The 22,264-nt window shown below is 39.8% G+C and overlaps 2 protein-coding genes and 1 pseudogene across 2 annotated transcripts; all 3 read left to right on the forward strand.

Annotated features, from left to right (window-relative positions):
* Positions 1 to 499: 499 nt before the first annotated feature.
* On the forward strand, positions 500 to 3,032 carry LOC112163986 (annotated as a pseudogene).
* A 10,175-nt stretch (positions 3,033 to 13,207) lies between these two features.
* On the forward strand, positions 13,208 to 15,465 carry LOC112191862 (GABA transporter 1). The gene is made up of 7 exons (XM_024331327.2): positions 13,208 to 13,421; positions 13,499 to 13,729; positions 13,822 to 13,919; positions 14,122 to 14,311; positions 14,402 to 14,532; positions 14,653 to 14,886; positions 15,001 to 15,465. Exons 1-7 carry the CDS (start codon positions 13,331 to 13,333, stop codon positions 15,379 to 15,381), a joined length of 1,356 nt encoding a protein of 451 aa, XP_024187095.1. The 5' UTR covers positions 13,208 to 13,330; the 3' UTR covers positions 15,382 to 15,465.
* A 1,578-nt stretch (positions 15,466 to 17,043) lies between these two features.
* Positions 17,044 to 20,889, forward strand: LOC112191861 (GABA transporter 1). Its single transcript, XM_024331311.2, has 7 exons — positions 17,044 to 17,358; positions 18,213 to 18,443; positions 18,540 to 18,637; positions 19,193 to 19,379; positions 19,612 to 19,742; positions 20,052 to 20,288; positions 20,460 to 20,889. Exons 1-7 carry the CDS (start codon positions 17,226 to 17,228, stop codon positions 20,838 to 20,840), a joined length of 1,398 nt encoding a protein of 465 aa, XP_024187079.1. The 5' UTR covers positions 17,044 to 17,225; the 3' UTR covers positions 20,841 to 20,889.
* Positions 20,890 to 22,264: the final 1,375 nt, after the last annotated feature.

A 22,264-nucleotide genomic window follows, 5' to 3' on the forward strand; every position in this document is an offset into this window, starting at 1 on the left:
AAAATTACATTATCAAAAATAAAATTACGAAGACTGCCTCTTAGATTTCTGCAAAAAATAATATTAGAAATCTTTAATATTTTATATTTTATATTTTTAAAAAATAATAATATATTAATAAAAAATAATATTTTTTATTAACTAAAACGGGTCGGATCATTAACGGATCGGATCGACCTAAATCCAAATCAGATCCATTTATTAAACGGGTTAACAGATTCGGATCATTAACGGATCAACGGATCAAAATGTTCAATCCAAACCCGTTTAATAGCTACGGATCTGGAGCGGGTCCGGATCAAAATCTGGTCCATTTACAGGTCTAGATATATGTGGAGGATACATCTGCAACCCACATTGTAAGAATGGCCAGAACAATTTTAGTGGCCAGTTTGTCCTTCGCGACTTTAAATTTGAGTATCATCAATACAAGTTAACTCTTGTTTACAGTTATTTAAATTTCTTGCAAAAGGAATTTGTCTATGATACTATACAGTCCATGGAGGCGTCTCAATATGATACCTGGAAAAAATATAGAGGCAAACAAATATCTGATATGCCTATCTTTGAAGAAGAGATCAATTCACCACTCTTTGGTGACTCTAAGTTTGATCTCGATGCGGAGCCAATCTATGATGAATATGATGATAATTACAATTTGCTTATTGGTTCCAAAAGTCATATGCAGGAGTTCAAGTCCTTTAAAGCTCTTGATATGGAGAACTTTGACCAGCAAGTGGTCGTCTATAATAGCCAATCTGTGGCTTATTCTGAAGACGCCATGTTCTATGACATGGTAGTTGGTGACAAAGCCGATCTTGGGACATCGTCATCTCCAAAATTGCAATTGAAGATCATGCTTTGCCAACCAACAAAGATACTTGGGGGGCAATATTACTCCTCATACGAGCCAAATTTCTTCCAAGTTTTCAACGCGAAGTATCTTTGTTGTTTTCGTACAAGATCTCATAAGCGGGATTTTTATGCTATAAATTTTGATACATCAGAGCTTGGAGTGAAGCATAGATGGCCTCCCCCGTGTCCTTTTAGAGGTTAGCCAAACATGATGCTGCTAGTTTCTTTCTTTGCTTCTAATTTTCTGTCAATTGTTTAGATTGCATCTTTCTTTTCGTTATTAAAAAAAAAAATACAAAACGAGTTTCAAGTTTGTGCATCGCGGAGGATGCAAAAAATTGTGTTCTTGCCTAATAGTGGCTTGAACTTTCTGATATACTTAGAGGCCATTAGTGTTGGCTTGGGCACATATATTAGAGGCATTTAATATGCCTTCTATGGTATCAACAATACTTTTGCCAGTAATTTGTGGTGAAAATGGAGGGCTGCGAATTGTTAGCTAGTGAAATGGCTTTAATTACATGGTCGCGCGAAGAAACGGTTCGCGAAGGAAAACGGGTGATTAGCATATGTATGTTCACTGTTCATATATATATGTTCGTGTCAAGGCATGTGCACATGCGAGGTAGTTTGGCGCCCGCGAAGTAAAAGAAAACGAACTAGGTTTTTTGAGGAAGAATGAGCTCCTTTTGGAGACTTCTGTTTGGTCGCGAAGCCCAGCGACCTACCCAAAGCGACTGGCCGCCAAGCGAGTATTCACGAAGGAGGCAGGATATTAGTGAATGTTCACCAGGGACCCTTCGCCAAGGCTTCTGGCAAGAGATGATTGCGTGAAGCGAATGTTCGCTTAATATACTTTGCCAAGGTCTTCCAAAGAAATACAGGTAAGCGGAGTTCAGGGATATACTTTGCCTAAACCTCGCCAACAAGATTCAACTGAGGCGAAGTAAATCTAAGGGCCATTGAGTGGTCTTTAATGGAGAGTATGCTAACCACAGTGGCTGACGTCGAGGCAGAGCCAAGACGGAGGTTTTTCGCTGCCACATGCCCATAGCGGATTAGGGAACAAGTTCTTCCGTCGGAAGAGGAAAAATCGAATTGCTGGAGGCTACATAGTCATCTCCCACTGCTGCCGCGAAGAATTGAGCCCAATCCCCAGGGAATAGCTATTGACGGTACCCTGTTTGTTGATAAATTGGTCTTCTGTGGGCTATTCTGTTGAGCTTTCATAAAAAATATGAGAATATGAAATATACACACAGGGTGTTTGATGGAATGCCTGAGAGAAATTTAGTTTCATGGGCTTCTATTGTTGCTGGGTATGTGGTGCAGTGCCTAGCTGGAAATGCATTGGAGCTATTATAGTCGATGGAAAGAGAAGGATTCTCATTTCAGGGTTTATTCACTACCCCAAAAGCATACTTGAGATGTGGCCGGATTTTATTCAGAAGGCCTAAGATGGAGGCTTGGATGTGATACAGACTTATGTGTTCTGGAATGGGCATGAACCTAGCCCAGGAAAATATTATTTTTAGGATAGATATGATTTGGTCAACTTCATCAAGCTGGCTCAACAACATGGCCTATATGTTCATCTTCGGATTGGTCCTTATATTTGTGCTGAATGAAACTTTGGAGGATTCCCTGTTTTGCTGAAATATGTTCCCGGAATTACTTTCAGAACGGACAATCGTCCTTTCATGGCAGCAATGGAAAAATTTACACAGAAGATTTTGTCTATGATGAAGGCAGGAAGGTTGTTCCAAACTCAGGGAGGTCCTATACTTCTGTCTCAAATTGAAAATGAATTTGGACCAGAAGAGTGGGAAATTAGTGCACTTGGTAAATCTTATACTCAGTAGGTAGCGAAAATGGCTGTGGCTCTCAACACTGGGGTTCCATGGATTATGTGCAAGCAAGAAGATGTCCCTGATCCAATCATCAATACTCGCAATGGCTTCTACTATGAAAACTTCACTCCCAACAAGAACTATAAGCCCAAAATTTGGACGGAAATCTGGACTGGCTGGTATACAGAAATTGGTGGGGCAGTTCCTACGAAATCTGGACAGGATTTGGCATTTTCAATAGCAAGGTTTATACAAAATGGTGGTTTTTTTGCCAATTACTACAGTACCTTGGAGGAAACAAGTTGCAGGGGAGGAAAGCATTCTTGATTGATTGTTATTTCTTCTTTGTTAAAAGAAGGACTAAACAGTGTTTAGTCCTTGAGTTTTTGACCATAAAACACTTCAGTCCCTGACCTTCTAATTTCACACGTTTAGTCCATGTACTTCAAAATTTCAGACCAATAGGTCATTGCCATCTAAAAGTCGCGGCGAAATGTCTATTATGCCCTCAGTTTTTTTAATTAATTAATTATTTTATTTTATTTTTTTTGGAAAAGGATTTTTTTTTTCCTTTCTTTCTTTCTGTTTATTTTTTTTATTTTTTCCCTTTCTTTCTTTCTGTTTGAAAAAAAAAGAATAAATAAAAAAAAGAGAAAGAAATAAATTAATTAAAAAAAAAAAAGAACTGAGGGCATAATAGATATTTCGCTGCGACTTTTAGATTGCAAGGACCTATTGGTCTGAAATCGACTTTTAGATTGCAAGGACCTATTGGTCTGAAATTTTGAAGTACAGGGACTAAACGTGTGAAATTAGAAGGTCAGGGACTGAAGTGTTTTATGGTCAAAAGTTTAAGAACTAAACAATATTTAGTCCTTAAAAGAATGTGCAGGTGATGAGGTGGTGAAGAAGTGATTTTTCGCTTTATATGCTCAATATGTGGCACACCTGGTGGTTAGGGGTTAGCTAGCCAAGCTAGTGGCTAAAAGCTCCAATCCAGATTATCATGCTCTTTGTTATTAAACAATGTAATTAAACAAAATATTGCAGGGGGAGCAAAGAGAGGTGTATGCTTGACTGAAAACTATTATTGCCAAACTGTGGTATGCGTAGAAGAAGGAAAATCTGCTAGAATTTATATCTTTCGCATGCATAGGGTGAGCTTAAGAGCATAATCATGAGATCATATGCTACATGAAAAGAACACCAACTACTACCGTCTTTTCTTGGCCAAATTCTGTTGCCATAAGTTGCTAGGACCTCTTGTTTTTCCTGGTTCATGCTTTGGGGGGGGGGGGGGGGGGGCGGCAACAAAATTATCAAAGAAGGCGTCACTTCATGACAAATAGGCTAGCTAAGAACTGTCAGAACCAAATGTGGTTTTGACTCATTATGATCAAGCTGACTTATCCAAAAAACAATGGGTTGGGCATCAATGTTCCAAAGCCAATATATGCGGCCATTTATTACGGCCAAGCAACATTTTTATCATCTGCGATCAAAGTATCAAGTATTTATGTTCATCACATAATTATCAATTAGTTAATGCGCCACTTTGATTATTAGCTATGTCATTGCATGCCAAGGTAACTTGGTGACATTCATACTTCATGGCCTAATTAGGGGCCTATCTAGGATCAGTCCAGTGATATCAATGAAGTCAATGCAAGTGGCTTTAGAGCGACGTTATCACAAGAACGAATGCTGACTCAAGACCTCTTCAGTCAAGACGGGGAACTTTGACTTCGAGGTCTGGGGGGCAATGTTTGAACCCAAAATTAACATTTTTTTCCCGACAAGGGGGACTCGAAGAAATCAGGCCAATATCCATGGCCCAAGTTATATATTTTCGACAAGTTCGGAAAATATTCTTTAGAGGCCAATCAATCTTAGAGCATATCGTGATATTCCTTGATTTATTATCAAATATTGGATAATTGTTTGCTTAAAGATTGTGCAAGAAGAGAGACGTGCAAGCTGCACTCATGTGGCAATTAGTATGGTGGACATGAACCAATTCAGGAAGGATTCAATTGTCCTATATATGCAAACAATGCACAAGATTCTCATGCAATGGACGTGAACAGTTGGGGAAGGAATCAATCACCTTAATTGCAATAATCAAAGAGTATATATGATTGCTAAGTGGTGGGCCAACTAAGGAAGATATACATACAAGCTGCATGAATCAAGGGTACGTGGGCTACATATATATATATATATATATATATATGTGTGTGTGTGTGTGTGTGTGTGTGTGTGTGTGTGTGTGTGTGTGTGTGTGTGTATATGCATGCAATGCATATGAGTCCCCGCGAAGCCGTGCATCCAAGAAGATTACATCCAGGACTCTAAAAGGTAATTAACATTCTCTAGAAGATTGCTACGACAGAGTTAATCTTTTATTGCCTACGATAGTTATCAAAACTATTAAGTGTTTTGATTTGATTCAAAGGCCAATAACTATGGCCTAAAATATAGTATTGCATTCCTATTTGGAAAGTGAATCTGTAGTAGCCTATATATAGAGGCTAAAGCGATACAACAGGGACAACTCTTCAATCAATTAATCTCAACGATTATCAAAGCTTTTCCGGAGCAAACTTACCTGCAACCTAGTTGCAAACCAGCAAAACAAGGGTAACGCCCTCACAACCCAGCTAAGCCAAGGTCACACTTTAGCAAACCCTGTGCTTTCTCCCAACTTCCTAGTGATTGCTCTGCTTAGTCTACAACACTAAGTATCGATTGGATGAATGCAAGAGGTCACAACCAAAGCCTTTATCCGTAAGGCAAGAAGTCATTTTCCGGAAAGCAGAGAAAAGAACCTTGTGACGAGGTTGGTGCTCTCCTCGTCCACATCGTTTGATCAAGAAGTCAGGTCAAGGGATTCTCTGACGACTGCACCCCACGGTGCTGGCACGCCTGCTCACACGCTCAAAAGAGACAGTTTTCACCCCACCCATACTGGTTTTGGAGCCAAACAACAGCAAGCTTTGCTGCTTCTCTTGCTCTTGCAGCGGGTGGTAGCGCCTCGGATCTAAGAAAGATTGGCGGTGGTCTTGTGCGCAGGTCCTCCCAATGTTTTCTGCTTGGCAAACCTTTGATCGAAGATGACAATGATGTGCTTCTTGTCACTCTGAAGAAGAAGACGGGTAGACCGCTTGGAAGTAAGAACAAAAGCCAATGTCCCAGTAAGAAGAATGGTGATCCTGCAATTGGAGCTTAGGTTTCTAGCCCTAGAGATAAGGGCAAAGGAAAGCTTTAGGCTTTCCTGGTCTCTTGCCTACTACTTGAAATTGGGTCTTCTATTACTTTCTTCTTAGTTTTCTCTAGATGTACACTAATTGAGGTCTCTAGGTGACCATGTTTACTTTTCAAAGAGAGGTTAGTAGTGAGGACTTGATTTCTTGTTGTTTAGGCTCAATAAGTGAGTGTATGTGTTAACAGTGAGGGTCCCTTGTCTTTTGCTTGGTGGCTTGTATCATTTAGATTTTTTGGTATGAGACAGCATCTGATATACGTGCCTTCTGGCAATGGATAAACAATGAAATTATCTATTTTCTCAAAAAAAAAAAAAAAAAAAATCATATGGATTAAATAAACTACTCCTATGATCCGGTCGAGTTTCGGACTTTCAGTTGATACCTATTGACTTAGATCATTAGAGGGGAATCCAACCTCTGATTTTGTTTAAGTATAATGTATTTGAGAGAGATTGATGAGAGAGATGTGTTCTTATTATTGAGAATAGGAGCCCTATATATAGGGATTACAAAGTGCTAGTTCTAATGTTACAAGGAATACCAATCCGTGTAGGATTAGGAAATCTAGAACCTTCTCTCCTATTGCTACTCCTAGTTTGATAAGGCACACTAAATCGATATTCCTTCAACACTCCCCCTTGTGCCGCTTCAAACTTGGTGGTGACGCTTCATCCGTTGCCTCGTTAAAAACCTTGCCAGGTAACAAAAACCCTGTGGGATAAAAATAACCCTGGTCGAAGGACAAAAAGAGCACAACACGTCCTTCACTCTTCGAGATCGAACATGTAGACATCATAACTCCCCCTGATGTCGATATCTCCCCCTGATTGCTATAATCGTGGGAGTTCGGATAACTTTCTCAATCCGATGCTCTTCACATGTTTCTCGAAGGTGGATTTAGGTAACGACTTAGTGAATAAGTCCGCTACATTATCCTCTGATCGGATTTGATTCACTTCAATCTTTAGGAGTGATTGTTGTTGCTGATTATAAAAGAACTTAGGCGATATATGCTTGGTGTTGTCGCCCTTGATGAAACCTAACTTCATTTGTTCAATACAAGCTGCATTATCCTCATAAATGCATGTAGGTTCATTTGTGGTAGACTTCAAACCACAACTTCCTTGAATGTGTCGAATTACGGACCTTAGCCATATACATTCACGTACAGCTTCATGTAGAGCAATAATCTCTGCATGATTTGAGGAAGTAGCAACAAGGGTCTGTTTTGTAGACCTCCAAGATATCGCAGTGCTTCCCATGGTAAAGACATAACCAGTTTGGGAGCGACCTTTGTGAGGGTCAGAGAGGTACCCTGCATCAGCAAAACCCATCAAGACATCATTGTCGTTTTGATGGAGGGAGATAGGAGAATGCCGGCCACCATGAGCGGTGGCGGCGCCGGCGACGGCAACATGGCCGGCGGCCATTCCATGGACGGGGGCGTTTTGCCTCTTGGGGTCCAATCCCAATTTTCCGTCATTCCTTTTCTCTCTGTAGGGATAGAATAGGCCCATATCAATCGTACCTCTTAGGTATCGAAAGATTGTCTTTATACCAATCCAATGGCGGCGTGTTGGCGCAGAGCTATGTCGAGCTAACAAGTTCACTGCGAATGAGATATCCGGTCTTGTGCATTGAGCTAAGTACAATAATGCGCCTATTGCACTCAAATAGGGCACCTCGGCCTCTAATGGTTCTTCGTCCTCATCCCTTGGACGAAACGGATCTTTTCCGGGCTCAAGACTACGGCCGATCATGGGAGTACTCGTAGGCTTTGCTTTATCTTCATTAAAGCGCCTTAGGATTTTCTGAGTATATGCAGACTGATGGATCAAGATTCCATCACTACGGTGCTCGAGTTCTCAACCGAGACAAAACCGTGTTTTCCCAAGATCTTTCATCTCAAATTCGGATTTCAAGTATTTAGCAGTTACCTTCAACTCATCTAGAGTTCCAATTAGGTTCATGTCATCGACATAAACTGCTACGATTGCAAATCCGGAACTTGTTCTTTTAATGAACACGCATGGGCATATTTCATTGTTAATATATCCCTTCCCAATCAAGTAGTCACTTAGACGGTTATACCACATCCGTCCGGATTGTTTTAATCCATATAGTGAGCGTTTTAATCTTATTGAAAACGCGCTCCGTGGTTTAGAGCCACTTGATTTGGGTAATTGAAGTCCATCTGGAACCTTCATATATATCTCTGAATCTAGATCCCCATAGAGATATGCTGTAACCACATCCATAAGCTGCATGTCAAGTTTTTCGGAAACTACCAAACTGACAAGGTAGCGGAACGTTATGACGTCCATTACGAGAGAATATGTCTCCTCGTAGTCAATTCCAGGGCGTTGTGAGAAACCTTGCGCCACAAGGCGGGCTTTGTATCTAACAACCTCGTTTTTCTCATTACGCTTTCTAACAAAGACCCATTTATGGCCAACAGGCTTTACACTTGGGGGTGTCTGCGTTACAGGCCCAAATACCTGTCTCTTTGTTAGTGAATCCAATTCAACCTGGATTGCATCTTTCCATTTAGGCCAATCCGCTCTTTGTTGACATTCTTCAACAGAGCGAGGTTCGATATCATCATATTCTATAATTCCTTTTGCAATATGATATGCAAATGCATCATCAATCGCCATAGAATTTCTATCCATCATCTCATGTACACTAGTGTAATTTATGGAGATCTCTCTATTCTCTGGAGTTGGTTCTGACATTGGAGCGTCCCCCAATGATGTCTCTTGGACATAACCATAATCCGGAATATTCTCATGAGATGGATTATTTACATCGATGATTAATGGATTATTTTGTGCCGAACTCGCTTTCTTTCTTGGGCGAGAATCCATCGAACCTATGGGCCTCCCGCGCTTCTTGGCGGGAGCCGTGGGCCTAGCCACAACGTCACCATCATTGAGAGATGGGACGTTGGCGCCATGCTCATGCATTCTTGAGTTGGCGTCATGTCCTCTACTTTTAGGGACATCAATCCTTGCAGGCACGTTTGCAGCAGGTATGTGTGATCTCGTCACTTTAGCGATATCAGAAAACGCATCAGGCATCGAATCTGCTACGTTCTGAAGATCGAGAATTCTCCGCACTTCAATTTCTGACTGTGCGGTTCGGGGATCAAGATGAGACAGAGTGGGGACAGACCACGACAATTCCTGTCGTTCCTGTTGAACATTGATGTTCTTATCTCCCCCTAACAACGGGAAGACTGTCTCATTGAAGTGACAATCCGCAAATCTAGCGGTAAAGAGATCGCCTGTCAAGGGTTCTATGTAGCGGATAATCGTTGGAGAATCATATCCAACATAAAGGCCTAATCGTCTTTGAGGACCCATTTTGGTGCGCTGTGGCGGCGCAATAGGCACATAGACTGCACACCCAAATATGCGTAAGTGTGAGACATCAGGCTCATACCCAGTAACCATCTGGGACGCAGAGAAGGGTTGAGTGGCAGTGGGCCTCAGACGAATAAGCACAGCTGCATGCAATATTGCATAGCCCCAAGCAGAAATAGGGAGATTGGTGCGCATCACCAATGCTCGAGCAACCATTTGTAGTCGTTTAATGGTGGCTTCTGCGAGACCATTTTGGGTATGAACATGAGGAACAGGATGTTCAACATCAATCCCAATGGACATGCAATAATCATCAAAAGTCTTTGATGTAAACTCCCCAGCATTGTCTAATCTTATAGACTTAATGGGATGATCAGGGTGGTGAGCCCGTAACTTAATTATTTGTGCTAGGAGTTTAGCAAATGCAGCGTTCCTTGTGGACAATAGCATGACATGTGACCAGCGTGTCGATGCATCAACCAACACCATAAAATATCTAAATGGTCCGCATGGTGGTTGAATGGGTCCACAAATATCACCTTGGATTCTTTGCAAGAATGGTATATTTTCTTTGGTGTCCTTTGCATAGGATGGTCTCGATCCTAACTTTGCTAAAGAGCAGGCTTTGCAGAACGAATGATGGGCTTTGGAAACAACCAATGAGGATTTTGGTTGAGCCATGAAGTCACAATGGACCTTAGAAGTAAAAATGGGAGTCAAGGAAGCAGGGGTGGCGTCAAAGCCACCCTTGGGCCGCAGGGGGATGGCGGCGCCGACCGGGGATGGCCGGACTTGAGGGGGGGAAGGCGCCGTGAGGCGCAGGTGCTCCTCCTTGATCCAAATTTCGAGTTTTACTTCCTTTCGTTCTGAAAAAAGGATGTCCGTGTGAAGTCTTTAATATACGGATCATCATGTCACGACCTGGGTGTCCCAAACGGTCGTGCCAAAGCCTATACGTGTCGGAATCCCATAAATCATCTCTCATGACATGGTTGGATTCAATTACTCGAATAGTGGTTGCATACAACCCACTAGAGCGACACATAAGTTTCTCTAATACTCGTTTATGTCCGTAGTCATTAGAGGTGATGCAAAGGAACTCTTGTCCATTCTCACAATGTATTTCCACATGAAAACCATTGGCTCTTATATCTTTGAAATAATAAAGTTCAAAAAACATGTCTACGACATGAGATAAAATAAATCGATACTTTATTAATAATATCCAATGATGACACCAAAGTTTCGTGACCATAATCTAATCCAATATAAAAATCAAATCGTAGACAAATCGTAGTCACTCTATCCGTTCGGCAATTTCAATTTAGTTGTGACCAGGTAAGGTAAGGCGAGATTTTGGTGGAGCGTTGCTCACTTTTAAAACCGTTCTCTCAGATCAAACCTTACCTAGACATCACAAGTACTCTTGAGTACGCTTAGAGGGAAAGAGTTAATACAATAAGTCATTTTATTGATATAAGGCATAATTGCCATGACATAATTCTTGGAAAAATAAAAGACTATAAATAAAAATCTGCGGTATTTTGTCTTCATCGCCAGATTTAAAGTCTTTGTGAACTCGAAGTCTTGATCACCATGATGCGACTACCTTCGTAGGTACATTGCAAATTCAGGTCCATTGATCAGACGTTCCATATCAGAAATAGACACCATAAAGAGGATTCTCCCTTGATTGAGGCGCATTGGCGCAATATGCATAGTCCCTAGGACTGGTGGCGTTGGAAAGTGGTGCCCATGGCCAACGTTGGCTCCATGGTTTCCAACCCTATTTCCCTCAAAATCACGCCTCCTACGGTCGTGGGATTGTCGCCTTGAGCGATTACCTTCTTGAGCATTTCGATCGTATGGATCATGACGTCGATGGCGACTTTCTCTAGCCATAGGACGATGCTCTTGATAGCTATCTTGAAGCCTATCAAATCTTCTTTTCACAAGTTCATTGCCATGTCTTTCAGTAGTGACCATAGCTTCAATAAGCTGTTGAAAACTTGTGATTCGCCTTGCATTTACATGAGTCCGGAATAAGTCAGAGGACCTCATAGCATAGACGGGGAAGGTATTGAGGGTTTTCTCAATCAATTGGTCTTCTGTGATTGTTTTTCCACAGAGACGCATCATTGCTTTGATGCTGAGAGCTTCCAAATAAAATTGCATGACAGTGTCAAATTCATAGAAGCGAAGATCGTTCCATTCTGCTTCTGTATTCGGAAGAATGGAGTCACGAACATTGCCATATCGTTCGCGAAGCGCATGCCAAAGCTTTATGGCGCTATCCTCATTTATGAACTCAAACTGGAGGTCACTATCCATGTGACGTTTCATAAAGGCAAGTGCCTTGGAATTATCTTTCTCAGTTTGAGGGTCTGGAGCTGTTTCTATAAGACAAAGCTCTTGGATTGTATGCAATAAATCATGGGCAATGAGGTGGATCTCGACATCAGTGACCCAAATTAAGTACCTTTTGCCTGCATAATCCAATGGAACAAAATCGAGTTTGTTTGTGTTTGACATCCTGAAAGATGAAACAAAAACAAGTTAGTTTCGGAGTCAATGCTTCCACGAAAACTAAATAAGATTTCCGAGCTATGCTACCAAGAAATCGATTTCCAAGAATAATTGGATTAGACCGAAACAATGATGTTTAAATGGTCAAAATCTATGCTCACGAACGCTCTTAGTCCGTAGCTTACGAACGCTCTTAGTTCGTTAAATCGATGCTTACGGACGCTCTTAGTCCGAAGTCTTACGAACGCTCTTAGTTCGTTAATTGCGTGAATCCCCACGATTCCGCTTTTCTCAAAAATCGAACCCACGTTATAAGAAAGGTGGGATGTAGAAGAAGGGAGGTTTTCAAGTCCCCGAGAAAAGAAGAAGAAATATAAATTCTGAAATTATAGGAACTTCAAAACTTACTCTTTTGAATACTTACTTGTATTTGGATCACGCGCGTGTCGATGCAGGCGTGATGGAGCGAAGCAATCCGAGTAGATTCTGTTCTGAACAGCTTGTACCTCGATTGGTGTACAGATCTCAATATGACTCCGATAAGGTTGAAATTCGGAGGTTAGATGGAAGAGACAGAGACGAACAACTTTGATGAAGAAAGTTTTTCGATCTGAGCTTCCGAACTAGACGTTTCAAGGCTTGCAAGAAGACGGATGTGCACAGGAACGGGAAAAAGATGCAGTGGGTGTGCGTTGGCTTGTTTGCGCAGCAGGGATGCTTCGGTGGCAGCAGGCTGGAACGCAGGGCTGCAGGGAGGGGGCAGCAGGGGCTGCTGTGCAAGGTTGCAAGCGCACGGGCGCTCGGGCTGCAGCGAAGGCTCGGCTAGCTCGGGCTAGGGGCTGATTTGTGAATGAGTTTTGGTTTTCTGTTTTGTGGTTAGAGTCGTGCTGATAACGTGTTTAAGTATAATGTATTTGAGAGAGATTGATAAGAGAGATGTGTTCTTATTATTGAGAATAGGAGCCCTATATATAGGGATTACAAAGTGCTAGTTCTAATGTTACAAGGAATACCAATCCGTGTAGGATTGGGAAATCTAGAACCTTCTCTCCTATTGCTACTCCTAGTTTGATAAGGCACACTAAATCGATATTCCTTCAACAGATTTAACCTAATTCTATATCAATTCTCAATCCCTTCTCAGTCCTCACTGGAGCAACTTTCAGGAAGGAGAGTTTCTTAATGTCAAAAACAACTTTTACTTTATATAATTGACTAACTGAGCGATGCAATAAAAAAAAGTAATTAATTCGTGTGCATCTCATGTTGCTTTCCTCACTTATAACCAGTCGATGTAAATGTTTCTTGCTTTGTCTATATCTTCACAAAAGAACATAAATACTTTTGACATTAAGAAACTCTCCTTGTTGCTGGGTAGGAATCTGTGGTTGTCAACGTGTTGCTAGTCATAACAGAACTGTCGATCAAAATTGCCTAGGCAATTAAGCAAAACTATCCATATAGAATTATGGAGCCAGTAGTAGTGGCAACAGAGGAAGATGAAGCCAACATTCCAAAGAAACTTGATGCTGGAGCTCTATTTGTGCTCAAATCCAGAGGTAGGATTTAAATTTGTGGCATCCATCGATCAATATGTTTATGAGAAGATTTGATTAACACTGATATGGCGGTGTAGGGTCATGGTTTCACTGTGGATATCACTTGACAACTTCAATTGTAGCTCCTGCACTCTTGAGTCTTCCCTATGCACTTTCCCTGATGGGTTGGTTTGCCGGCGTTATATGCCTGACTGTTTCAGCTCTGGTAACTTTCTATTCCTACAACCTTCTGTCCTTGGTTTTAGAGCACCATGCTCACCTTGGTCAGCGCCAGCTTCGCTTCCGTGACATGGCCAGGGATATTTTGGGTGAGTATTTTCACTTGTGATTGCTTGAGACTTCCCTGTTGATTTCATAGATTAAGGCAGATATATAAGATGATTTATGGTCAATTTTACAGGACCAAGATGGGGAAGATATTTTGTAGGTCCAATTCAATTTGGCCTATGCTATGGTGTAGTTATAGCTTGCATTCTTTTAGGAGGACAGAGCCTTAAGGTCAGTTTACTATTTCCATTAAGCTTTTCTGTAACCTGCGCTTCTCTAGCTTTGGATTGTGAAGCAGTGCAAACTTGGAGACTATATATGTTAAAATTATGTCTCCAAAAAAAGAAAAGATCCCTCAAATGTTATGTCAGAATCTGAAGTTTCCTAACTGTTTTCTTTTGTTTTCTGTCCGTCCTGATTCCTCTTGTGAAAGTACATATTTCTGCTCTCTAGTTCAAGGCCGGAGACCATGAAACTCTACCAATTTGTTATTATATTTGGTGTCCTAATGCTAGTGTTGGCACAAATTCCATCATTCCACTCCTTAAGGCATCTCAACCTTGTCTCTCTGGTCCTTTCTCTTGCCTATAGCGCCTGTGCCACAGCCGGTTCCATATACATTGGTAGGATATAGAAGAACAGTTTAGGCATATCCATATTGTCACCACTAGTCCGGAACTCCGGATCGAATTACTATCTATATATGATTGCAGGAAATTCCATGAATGCTCCTAGGAAGGACTATTCCTTAAATGGAAGCAAACAGAATCGCATTTTTGGATCCTTCAATGCTATTTCAATCATTGCTACCACGTACGGAAATGGCATTATTCCTGAAATACAGGTTTTTGAAATTCCTTACTAGATGGAAATTGGAGACGAAAAATGTTATGTTTGCTTGGTGGATTACTGGATTCAACTTGGATATTACAAACTAAATGCATATTTCCATTTATGTTTGCAGGCTACTATAGCACCGCCCGTCAAAGGAAAAATGTTCAAGGGATTATGTGTATGTTATGCTGTTGTACTTTCAACATTTTTCAGCGTTGCTATATCGGGATATTGGGCATTTGGTAATCAGGCCAAAGGTACAATTTTACTCAACTTTCTAGTTGATGAGAAGCCTCTGTTGCCGACTTGGATTCTCTTGATGACTAATGTCTTCACCTTCTTGCAAGTAGCAGCTGTTAGTGTGGTATGTAGGCTAACTGAACGTATATTTTGATTTGAGGTAACTGCAACTTAAGGACATTAATAGCATAAAACCACATGTTTATGTATCACTAAACTTTATAGTCGATCTACACAGGTTTACTTACAACCAACAAATGAAGTGCTCGAACGCAAGTTTGTCAATGCCAAGATTGATCAGTTCTCTGTTCGAAATGTAGTGCCAAGGTTGGTTTATCGATCATTGTCTGTCGTGATAGCCACAACAGTTGCAGCTATGTTTCCTTTCTTTGGAGACATCAATGCTCTAATCGGAGCTTTTGGTTGCATTCCTCTCGACTTCATTTTGCCAATGGTGTTCTACAATGTTGTATTCAAGCCATCCAAGTACAGCCTTCTTTTCTGGGGAAACACAATAATTGCTTCCACCTTTTCAGCATTAGGAGTGTTGGGGGCAATATCTTCAATCCGTCAAATAATTCTTGATGCCAACACGTACAGTTTGTTTGCTAACGTATAATGTAAGACACCAGCAAGGGCGTGAGACTCGTGCTTTTCTGATATAGGGGACACCAACTGCAAACTGTTGTTGAACATTCCTAAATCATTAGAACTGTTTATGTTTATATAATTTTGTTGGATAACTGGGGGCCAAAAGCAAAAGAAAGCAAGAAATTAACTCATATATAAAGGCTATTAGAATGGTTATAAATATTGAAACCCTGCACATATCGTCTAAGAGGACCTCAGAGCATGAGAATGCTCAAAATAGGTGGCTCCATGATCAGGGCAGGGCATCTGCAGGTTGGACGCTTAGACTCTCTATAAACATGTCTATTTCTGTGTTATATGAGGCAGATTTAGGGACACTTAATGAGTTAAAATTGAAAAAGGCTAATTAGTTTGATTTTACCTCCCTAACCTTTAAACGTTAAATCAGTTATGGTGCTGCACTTTAAATTTCATCACATATACCCATGTGCTCTCCAATTTAATCATTCATGTCAAATCATTAATTTTTTTGTTAAGTATTTTATAAATTGAAAATGTGGGTTTAATGGGCTCCCATGTATGATGAAAATTCACTAATGGGGCACGCAAAATTATTTTGTATGTGACTATAATTTCAAAATACATCACATAATAGTTGGCAAGAAAGTCAAGGGTTAGACAAGATTGATTGAAATTGGTAAGTACAAGGGTACCCGTGATGAAATTAAAAGCTCAGGGGCACATATGATTTAAGGTCTAAACATCAGGGAGGTAAAATGAAATTTGCCCTTAATATATGTATTTGGAAATATTTTAACCTTTAGCTAGCTTTGCTAAAGGACTTTAGGACAAAACGACATCGTTGAATTGAAGAGACTGCATACATTTGAATTTCAAATAGCAAACTAGCTAGTTGTTAGTAAAGTCGTTGTTTAATGTGTAGGTCGATAGACTTGAAATTAATGAATGGATGATTCAAAAACAAAGCATGCCTGCAGGCTGCAGCAACCTAAACAGTCAGCTAGCCGCTGATGAAACAAATCTTCTTTCACTTCTTTGGAAGATTAATTTGTGGTCCTATCACTATCTGTTCAGTACTTGTTCATACTCCTCACGCACACGCAAGCCTCCCACCATCTGGGACTAACGTACAAATGACAGATTATTGGAAACATAATCAGAGAATTTTGAACTTCGAAAAAAAAAAAAAAAAGAGGAAGAAAAAAAAAGCTCGACAACACTCCACATTCTCACTAAATATGTTGAAGAAAAATTTGATTCACCGTATTAGTTGAAATGACTGGGCATGAAGTGATGGAAGCAGAAAAATAGTGGGGAAATTGAAGTGATGCATCATGCATGACAGCCTTGGCCTCTAATTAAGTAAAGGGCCGGCGCAGTAGAACTATGACTCGGTCAGACTCGACTGCTTCTAGAGACCCATTTTTCTGTTCGCATGTGAAATGTGCATGAACCTTTCATCTATAATACATGAGTGATTTGAGTGTGAAGTCTGGACTCTGGCGTGGTATATATAATTCAGGCGTATATATGTGGCAATAAATGGGGGTGGACCACTGGACCTCTTTCTGTGAGTAGTCCAAAACAGTATTCAACCAAATTAACTAATTAAGTATGTAACCATTCTCTGAGCTTTTCAAAAAATTTTGTTTGCATGTTAAACGTATTTAGCAGCAGAAGCTAGTCGGTCCAAAGTATAGTGTTGTTGACTTGATAGCAGCTATCGATCGATCTCTTTCTTACTACCTTGTCCTTATAAATCTGTCGACAGTGTTGCACTTTCTGCACTCTATTGTTGATCTTCCAAGAACACAACTAGAGAGAGAGAGAGAGAGAGAGAGAGAGAGAGAGATGGGAACTGTTGCTGCTCCATACATGATGGAATTAGCATCTGAGGGTGATCAGAAGCAAAATGGTGCCGAGGCGCCCGGCGGCCCTCCGAAAGAGCTTGACGCCGGAGCTCTCTTCGTTCTCAAATCGCAAGGTTAGTGGCCTGCCGGAACTCGATCACTGGCTAGCTATGTATATGATGTTTAATTAATTCATCATGCATGACCGACAATACCATTTATTTCTTCACGACTGTATGAAGCTTTAGATAGACATTTAATCAATGAATTAGCATCGTTTATACATCTCATACCTATAATAATACAAAGGGAAACTGTTATTAGCTATGTTCGTCCTCGATCTGCTCCCAACACTGCAGTTACTTCTTCCGTGTCAGTATACTATGAACTTTATTATTTATCGTGTTAATCTATATTATTATTAAGAGAAAAAATTTTGTTAAATAATAGAAAATTTTTTGTTAGTTAAATTTTAACAGATTTAACCCGACAAATTAAAAAACTTAATGAATTAAATCATAAGGATGAATATGACAACTACAAAATATATTTTTATTAAAAAGTTAAAAAGAAATTATCTCACAACTCCCACTTTTCTCTCCCATAATTTTTTCTCTGCAATAATTGTCTTATTTCATTTATTCTTTTAATTTTAAAAGAGCATCTGTAAAGAATGCTATGGATCATCCGATCATTCTATTCAGATATTTTCGTTGAAAATAAACACGTAAAATTCTATAAAAAAAAAAACGCATAAATTAAATTTTTCTACACTAAAGTGATAATTGACCGGAAAAAGATTTTAAAAACAACAAAAAAAATCAATTTTACCAGTTAATCACCACTTGACCAAAATAAAAAAATAAAAAAAATCTAGGTACCAGCTAGCTAGTGGCAACTTTTGGTATTCTAAACCTTAGATGGTTAATTACTTTTTAACCTCTGTTTAATTTTTGCGTAAATGAATTTTGGCGTGGTACGTACGTAGGGTCGTGGTTACATGTTGGGTACCACTTGACCACATCTATAGTGGCTCCGGTGCTTCTAAGTCTTCCGTTTGCGATGGCCTTGCTCGGCTGGGTTGGGGGAGTCATTTGTGTGGCCTTGGCAGGTTTGGTCACCTTCTACTCCTACAATCTTCTCTCTTTAGTTCTTGAGCACCAAGAAAAGCTTGGGCATCGTCAACTTCGCTTTCGAGACATGGCCAAAGACATTTTAGGTTCGTATATATGTTATTCTTACTCTTGGTTTGTTATTCTACATACACTCTTGTTCTCTTTTACATATGTTAGTGATTGCATGTGTTTGTTTATAGGTCCTGCATGGGGCAAATATTTTGTGGGTCCTTTGCAATTTGGGATATGCTATGGTGCAGTCATCGCTTGCACATTACTTGGAGGGCAGAGCCTTAAGGTCTTTGCAAGAACCTGTTTATTATCACAAATTGATCATGAAAGTATTCTATATCCAATCACCAAATAATACTAAAACACATTTTTAGGGTTCATTCGACTGTTCATATATCAAGGATACTAGCTAGTATGGTGGTAGATTGATTATATGCAGTCATGCATATACACTAACTCGGCTGGTTATGAAGCTAGTTTACAACTATATAAAGTCAATTTATTGCCGTAGACGGCACATGTATGTACATCTATTGTTAATGTGTCGTAGAAATATCTTTCGATCAACATTAAAGTCAGGACTTGCATTCTAGTTTCAGTAATTGATAATGGAATACGTGAAAGTGAAGTGTTAAAGGTTGTCTAAAAATATGTATATTACTTATTCTTATCATGCATATTGATAATTAACAACCCTAGATCCCCTACACCCCAAATGCACTCATATTCTTATGGCCTATGCTCCAATAGTAGTCAAAAACTAGCTTGAAGAGTAGACTTATATAGGTACATGAAGCCTCTTATATATTAGATCTTCTTATCATCTTATGTTTGTTGGCAGTTTATTTACTTGCTCTCTAATCCAGATGGAACAATGAAGCTGTACCAGTTTATTATTATGTTCGGAGGCGTCACACTCTTTTTGGCTCAAATGCCATCCTTCCACTCCTTAAGGCATATTAACCTCGTTTCTCTAATCCTTTGTCTTGCATATAGCGCCTGCGTCACTGCTGGCTGCATATACGTTGGTAATTATCATTGACTAGCATACTTATTGGCATGTATATATATGATCACATGGTGAAGAAGAAATTACCATCACTCATATTCATAGTTTTGATATCAAATGTTAAGGTTAAATGACTCTTAATTGGTGTGATGTCAACCTTTGATATAAAACTTATATATAGGTAACCGCACATATATTTTTTCGACTAGAAGTCTAGAACAGTACTCATATAGACCACCTTTGTTTCCCAGGGCATACGAACAATGCTCCTGTAAAGGACTATTCCATAAAAGGAAGTACAAAAGCTCGGTATTTTGGTATCTTTAATGGCATCTCAATCATCGCTACCACATACGCAAGTGGAATAATTCCGGAGATACAGGTATTGCAGTTAAGTACGTTCTTATATAACATGGCTATGGATTTGAGTTTTACTGATCTAGTAGAATTCTACAAATTCACTGCGGATAGTATGTTGTTTTTGGGTCAAAAATTGTATCTTTTAAGTTTCGATCTATGAAATGAGGAAGACATGAGCATTCTTTAATATAGAAGTAGCTTAATTTCTCTCGTCAAAGTTTTTATATGTTATGTTTGTTGTCAGTGTTAAAACATCACATTTTTGCCTGTTCACCGAGACTATAAATTAAAATCATAACATTTATAAATATCAATATATGAGTACTTGCAGGCAACTTTGGCACCTCCAATAAAAGGCAAGATGTTCAAAGGGCTATGTGTGTGCTATAGTGTGATAGTGACAACCTATTTCACTGTCGCAATGTCTGGGTATTGGGCGTTTGGCAACCAAGCTATGGGAACAGTTCTTTCCAATTTTATGGGTGTTGATGGGAAGCTTTTACTCCCTACCTGGTTTTTACTCATGACCAATGTCTTCACTCTTGTGCAAGTCTTGGCTGTCACAGTGGTAAGCCAAACCTAGCTTAATTAGTGCCTAATTTCTTTGCATTTTAACTATTTAATTTGTTAATTCACGTGTAAATTTTGAAAGTTCAAAACTTTTTTACCTTGGTGAGGTGAACTTCAAATGCAACTTATTTTACCGGACTAACTAATTCGCATACGTGAGTATTCACAGGTTTACTTGCAACCAACAAATGAAGTGTTTGAGAAGAAATTTGCAGACCCAAAAATGGATCAATTTTCCATCCGTAATGTTGTGCCGCGATTGATTCTCCGGTCGATCACCGTCGTGGTAGCTACATTTTTTGCTGCGCTGTTACCTTTCTTCGGAGATATCATGGCATTGTTTGGGGCATTTGGATGCATTCCTCTAGATTTCATTTTGCCAATGATATTCTACAATGTGGCTTTCAAGCCCTCAAAGCAAAGCCTCATATTTTGGGTTAACACATTGATAGCAGGAGTATCGTTCTTGTTGGTTGGGGTAGGGGCTGTAGCATCTGTTAGACAGATTATTCTTGATGCTAAAACATATCACCTATTTGCTAACATGTGAAAGAACACTCAAATATCTCCATATTATTGAAAGAATATGTTTGCCAATATGCTGTTACTCTATTACGTACACTAGACAAGTACACAATTATACGTATTGTAGACAAAAAATGCATTGTTCCTGCTACACGCAACGCACTCTCATCCCCCTCGGCAACCAGTTCTGATTGTCACAATCAGGGGCGGAAGGAAGTAGAAGGCTATATGGGCTCAAGCCTAGACAATATTTTAGGCCAAAAACCCTTAAGTATATATATCCATCATTAGCCCATACTAGCTCAAAGAAAAAAAAATATCTGTAAAAGTTGCGTGTATTCCCAGTCTCCCACAACAGCTCACAGCCGCACACTACTCAGTAGGTCAGATTTGAGCGTTTCGATGGAGCCTCACACTACTTATCTTCGAAAGCGAAATGCCTAAAGCAATCCACACCCAAATTCCCTTCTTGTGGAAAATCTCACCCCTTGTTGTCCAGTAGCCTCAGTCTGCGACGCAGACCGAGGAATTTCCAAAGCAACAAGAGCCTCACACTACTTATCTTCTAAAGCGAAATGCCTAAAACAATCCACACTCAAATTCCCTTCTTGTGGAAAATCTCACCCCTTGTTGTCCAGTAGCCTCAGTCTGCGACGCAGACCGAGGAATTTCCAAAGCAACAACAGCCTTACACTACTTATCTTCGAAAGCGAAATGCCTCAAGCAATCCACACCCAAATTCTCTTCTTGTGGAAAATCTCACCCCTTGTTGTCCAGTAGCCTCAGTCTGCGACGCAGACCAAGGAATCTCCAAAGCAACAATCTTTCTTTCGCCTTCTCGTAAACAAGGTATGAAACTCTATCGATCTCTCCTGTTTTGAATTTTTGATACATCTCTGTTCTCTTGATTATGTTGTGGTTATTTTTTATTTAAAGATGTGCATTTTGTGTTGCAGATTAGAGAATTTTTTTAGAGTTTTGGTGATAGTGTCTGGGTTTATACAAAAAAAAAAAAATAGTGGTTGTTCTAATTAGCCTAGACAAGTCTCAAATCTTGGATCCGCCACTGGTCACAATGTATAAGCTTTAGTTAACCAATTACCTACTAATTAAATGACAAACTAATAACGGATGAAGAAACATTATATAAAATTCATTTTTGGTTACTGATTACCATTACCAGGTTACCAATTACCCACCTCACAAGAGTAAACATTCTCAAGAGACTTGGGGATCTTCATTGCTCGGTAGAAGCAGTCTCTGCGCAACTCTTTTTTACTCAATCCATCTCCCACCAACCAAATCTGCATTAAAAATTAATATGGTATACTAATTGCAATTCCACTACAAATTAAGTATCAAAAAATGTAATTTGAAGAGAACAATTTGTTTCCTACGTAGAGAACAGTTTTTTCTTTAGAAAGCAAAGCTTTCCTTACCTTTTGACCA

Source organism: Rosa chinensis, chromosome 1, assembly GCF_002994745.2.
Source record: "Rosa chinensis cultivar Old Blush chromosome 1, RchiOBHm-V2, whole genome shotgun sequence".
NCBI lineage: Eukaryota > Viridiplantae > Streptophyta > Magnoliopsida > Rosales > Rosaceae > Rosa > Rosa chinensis.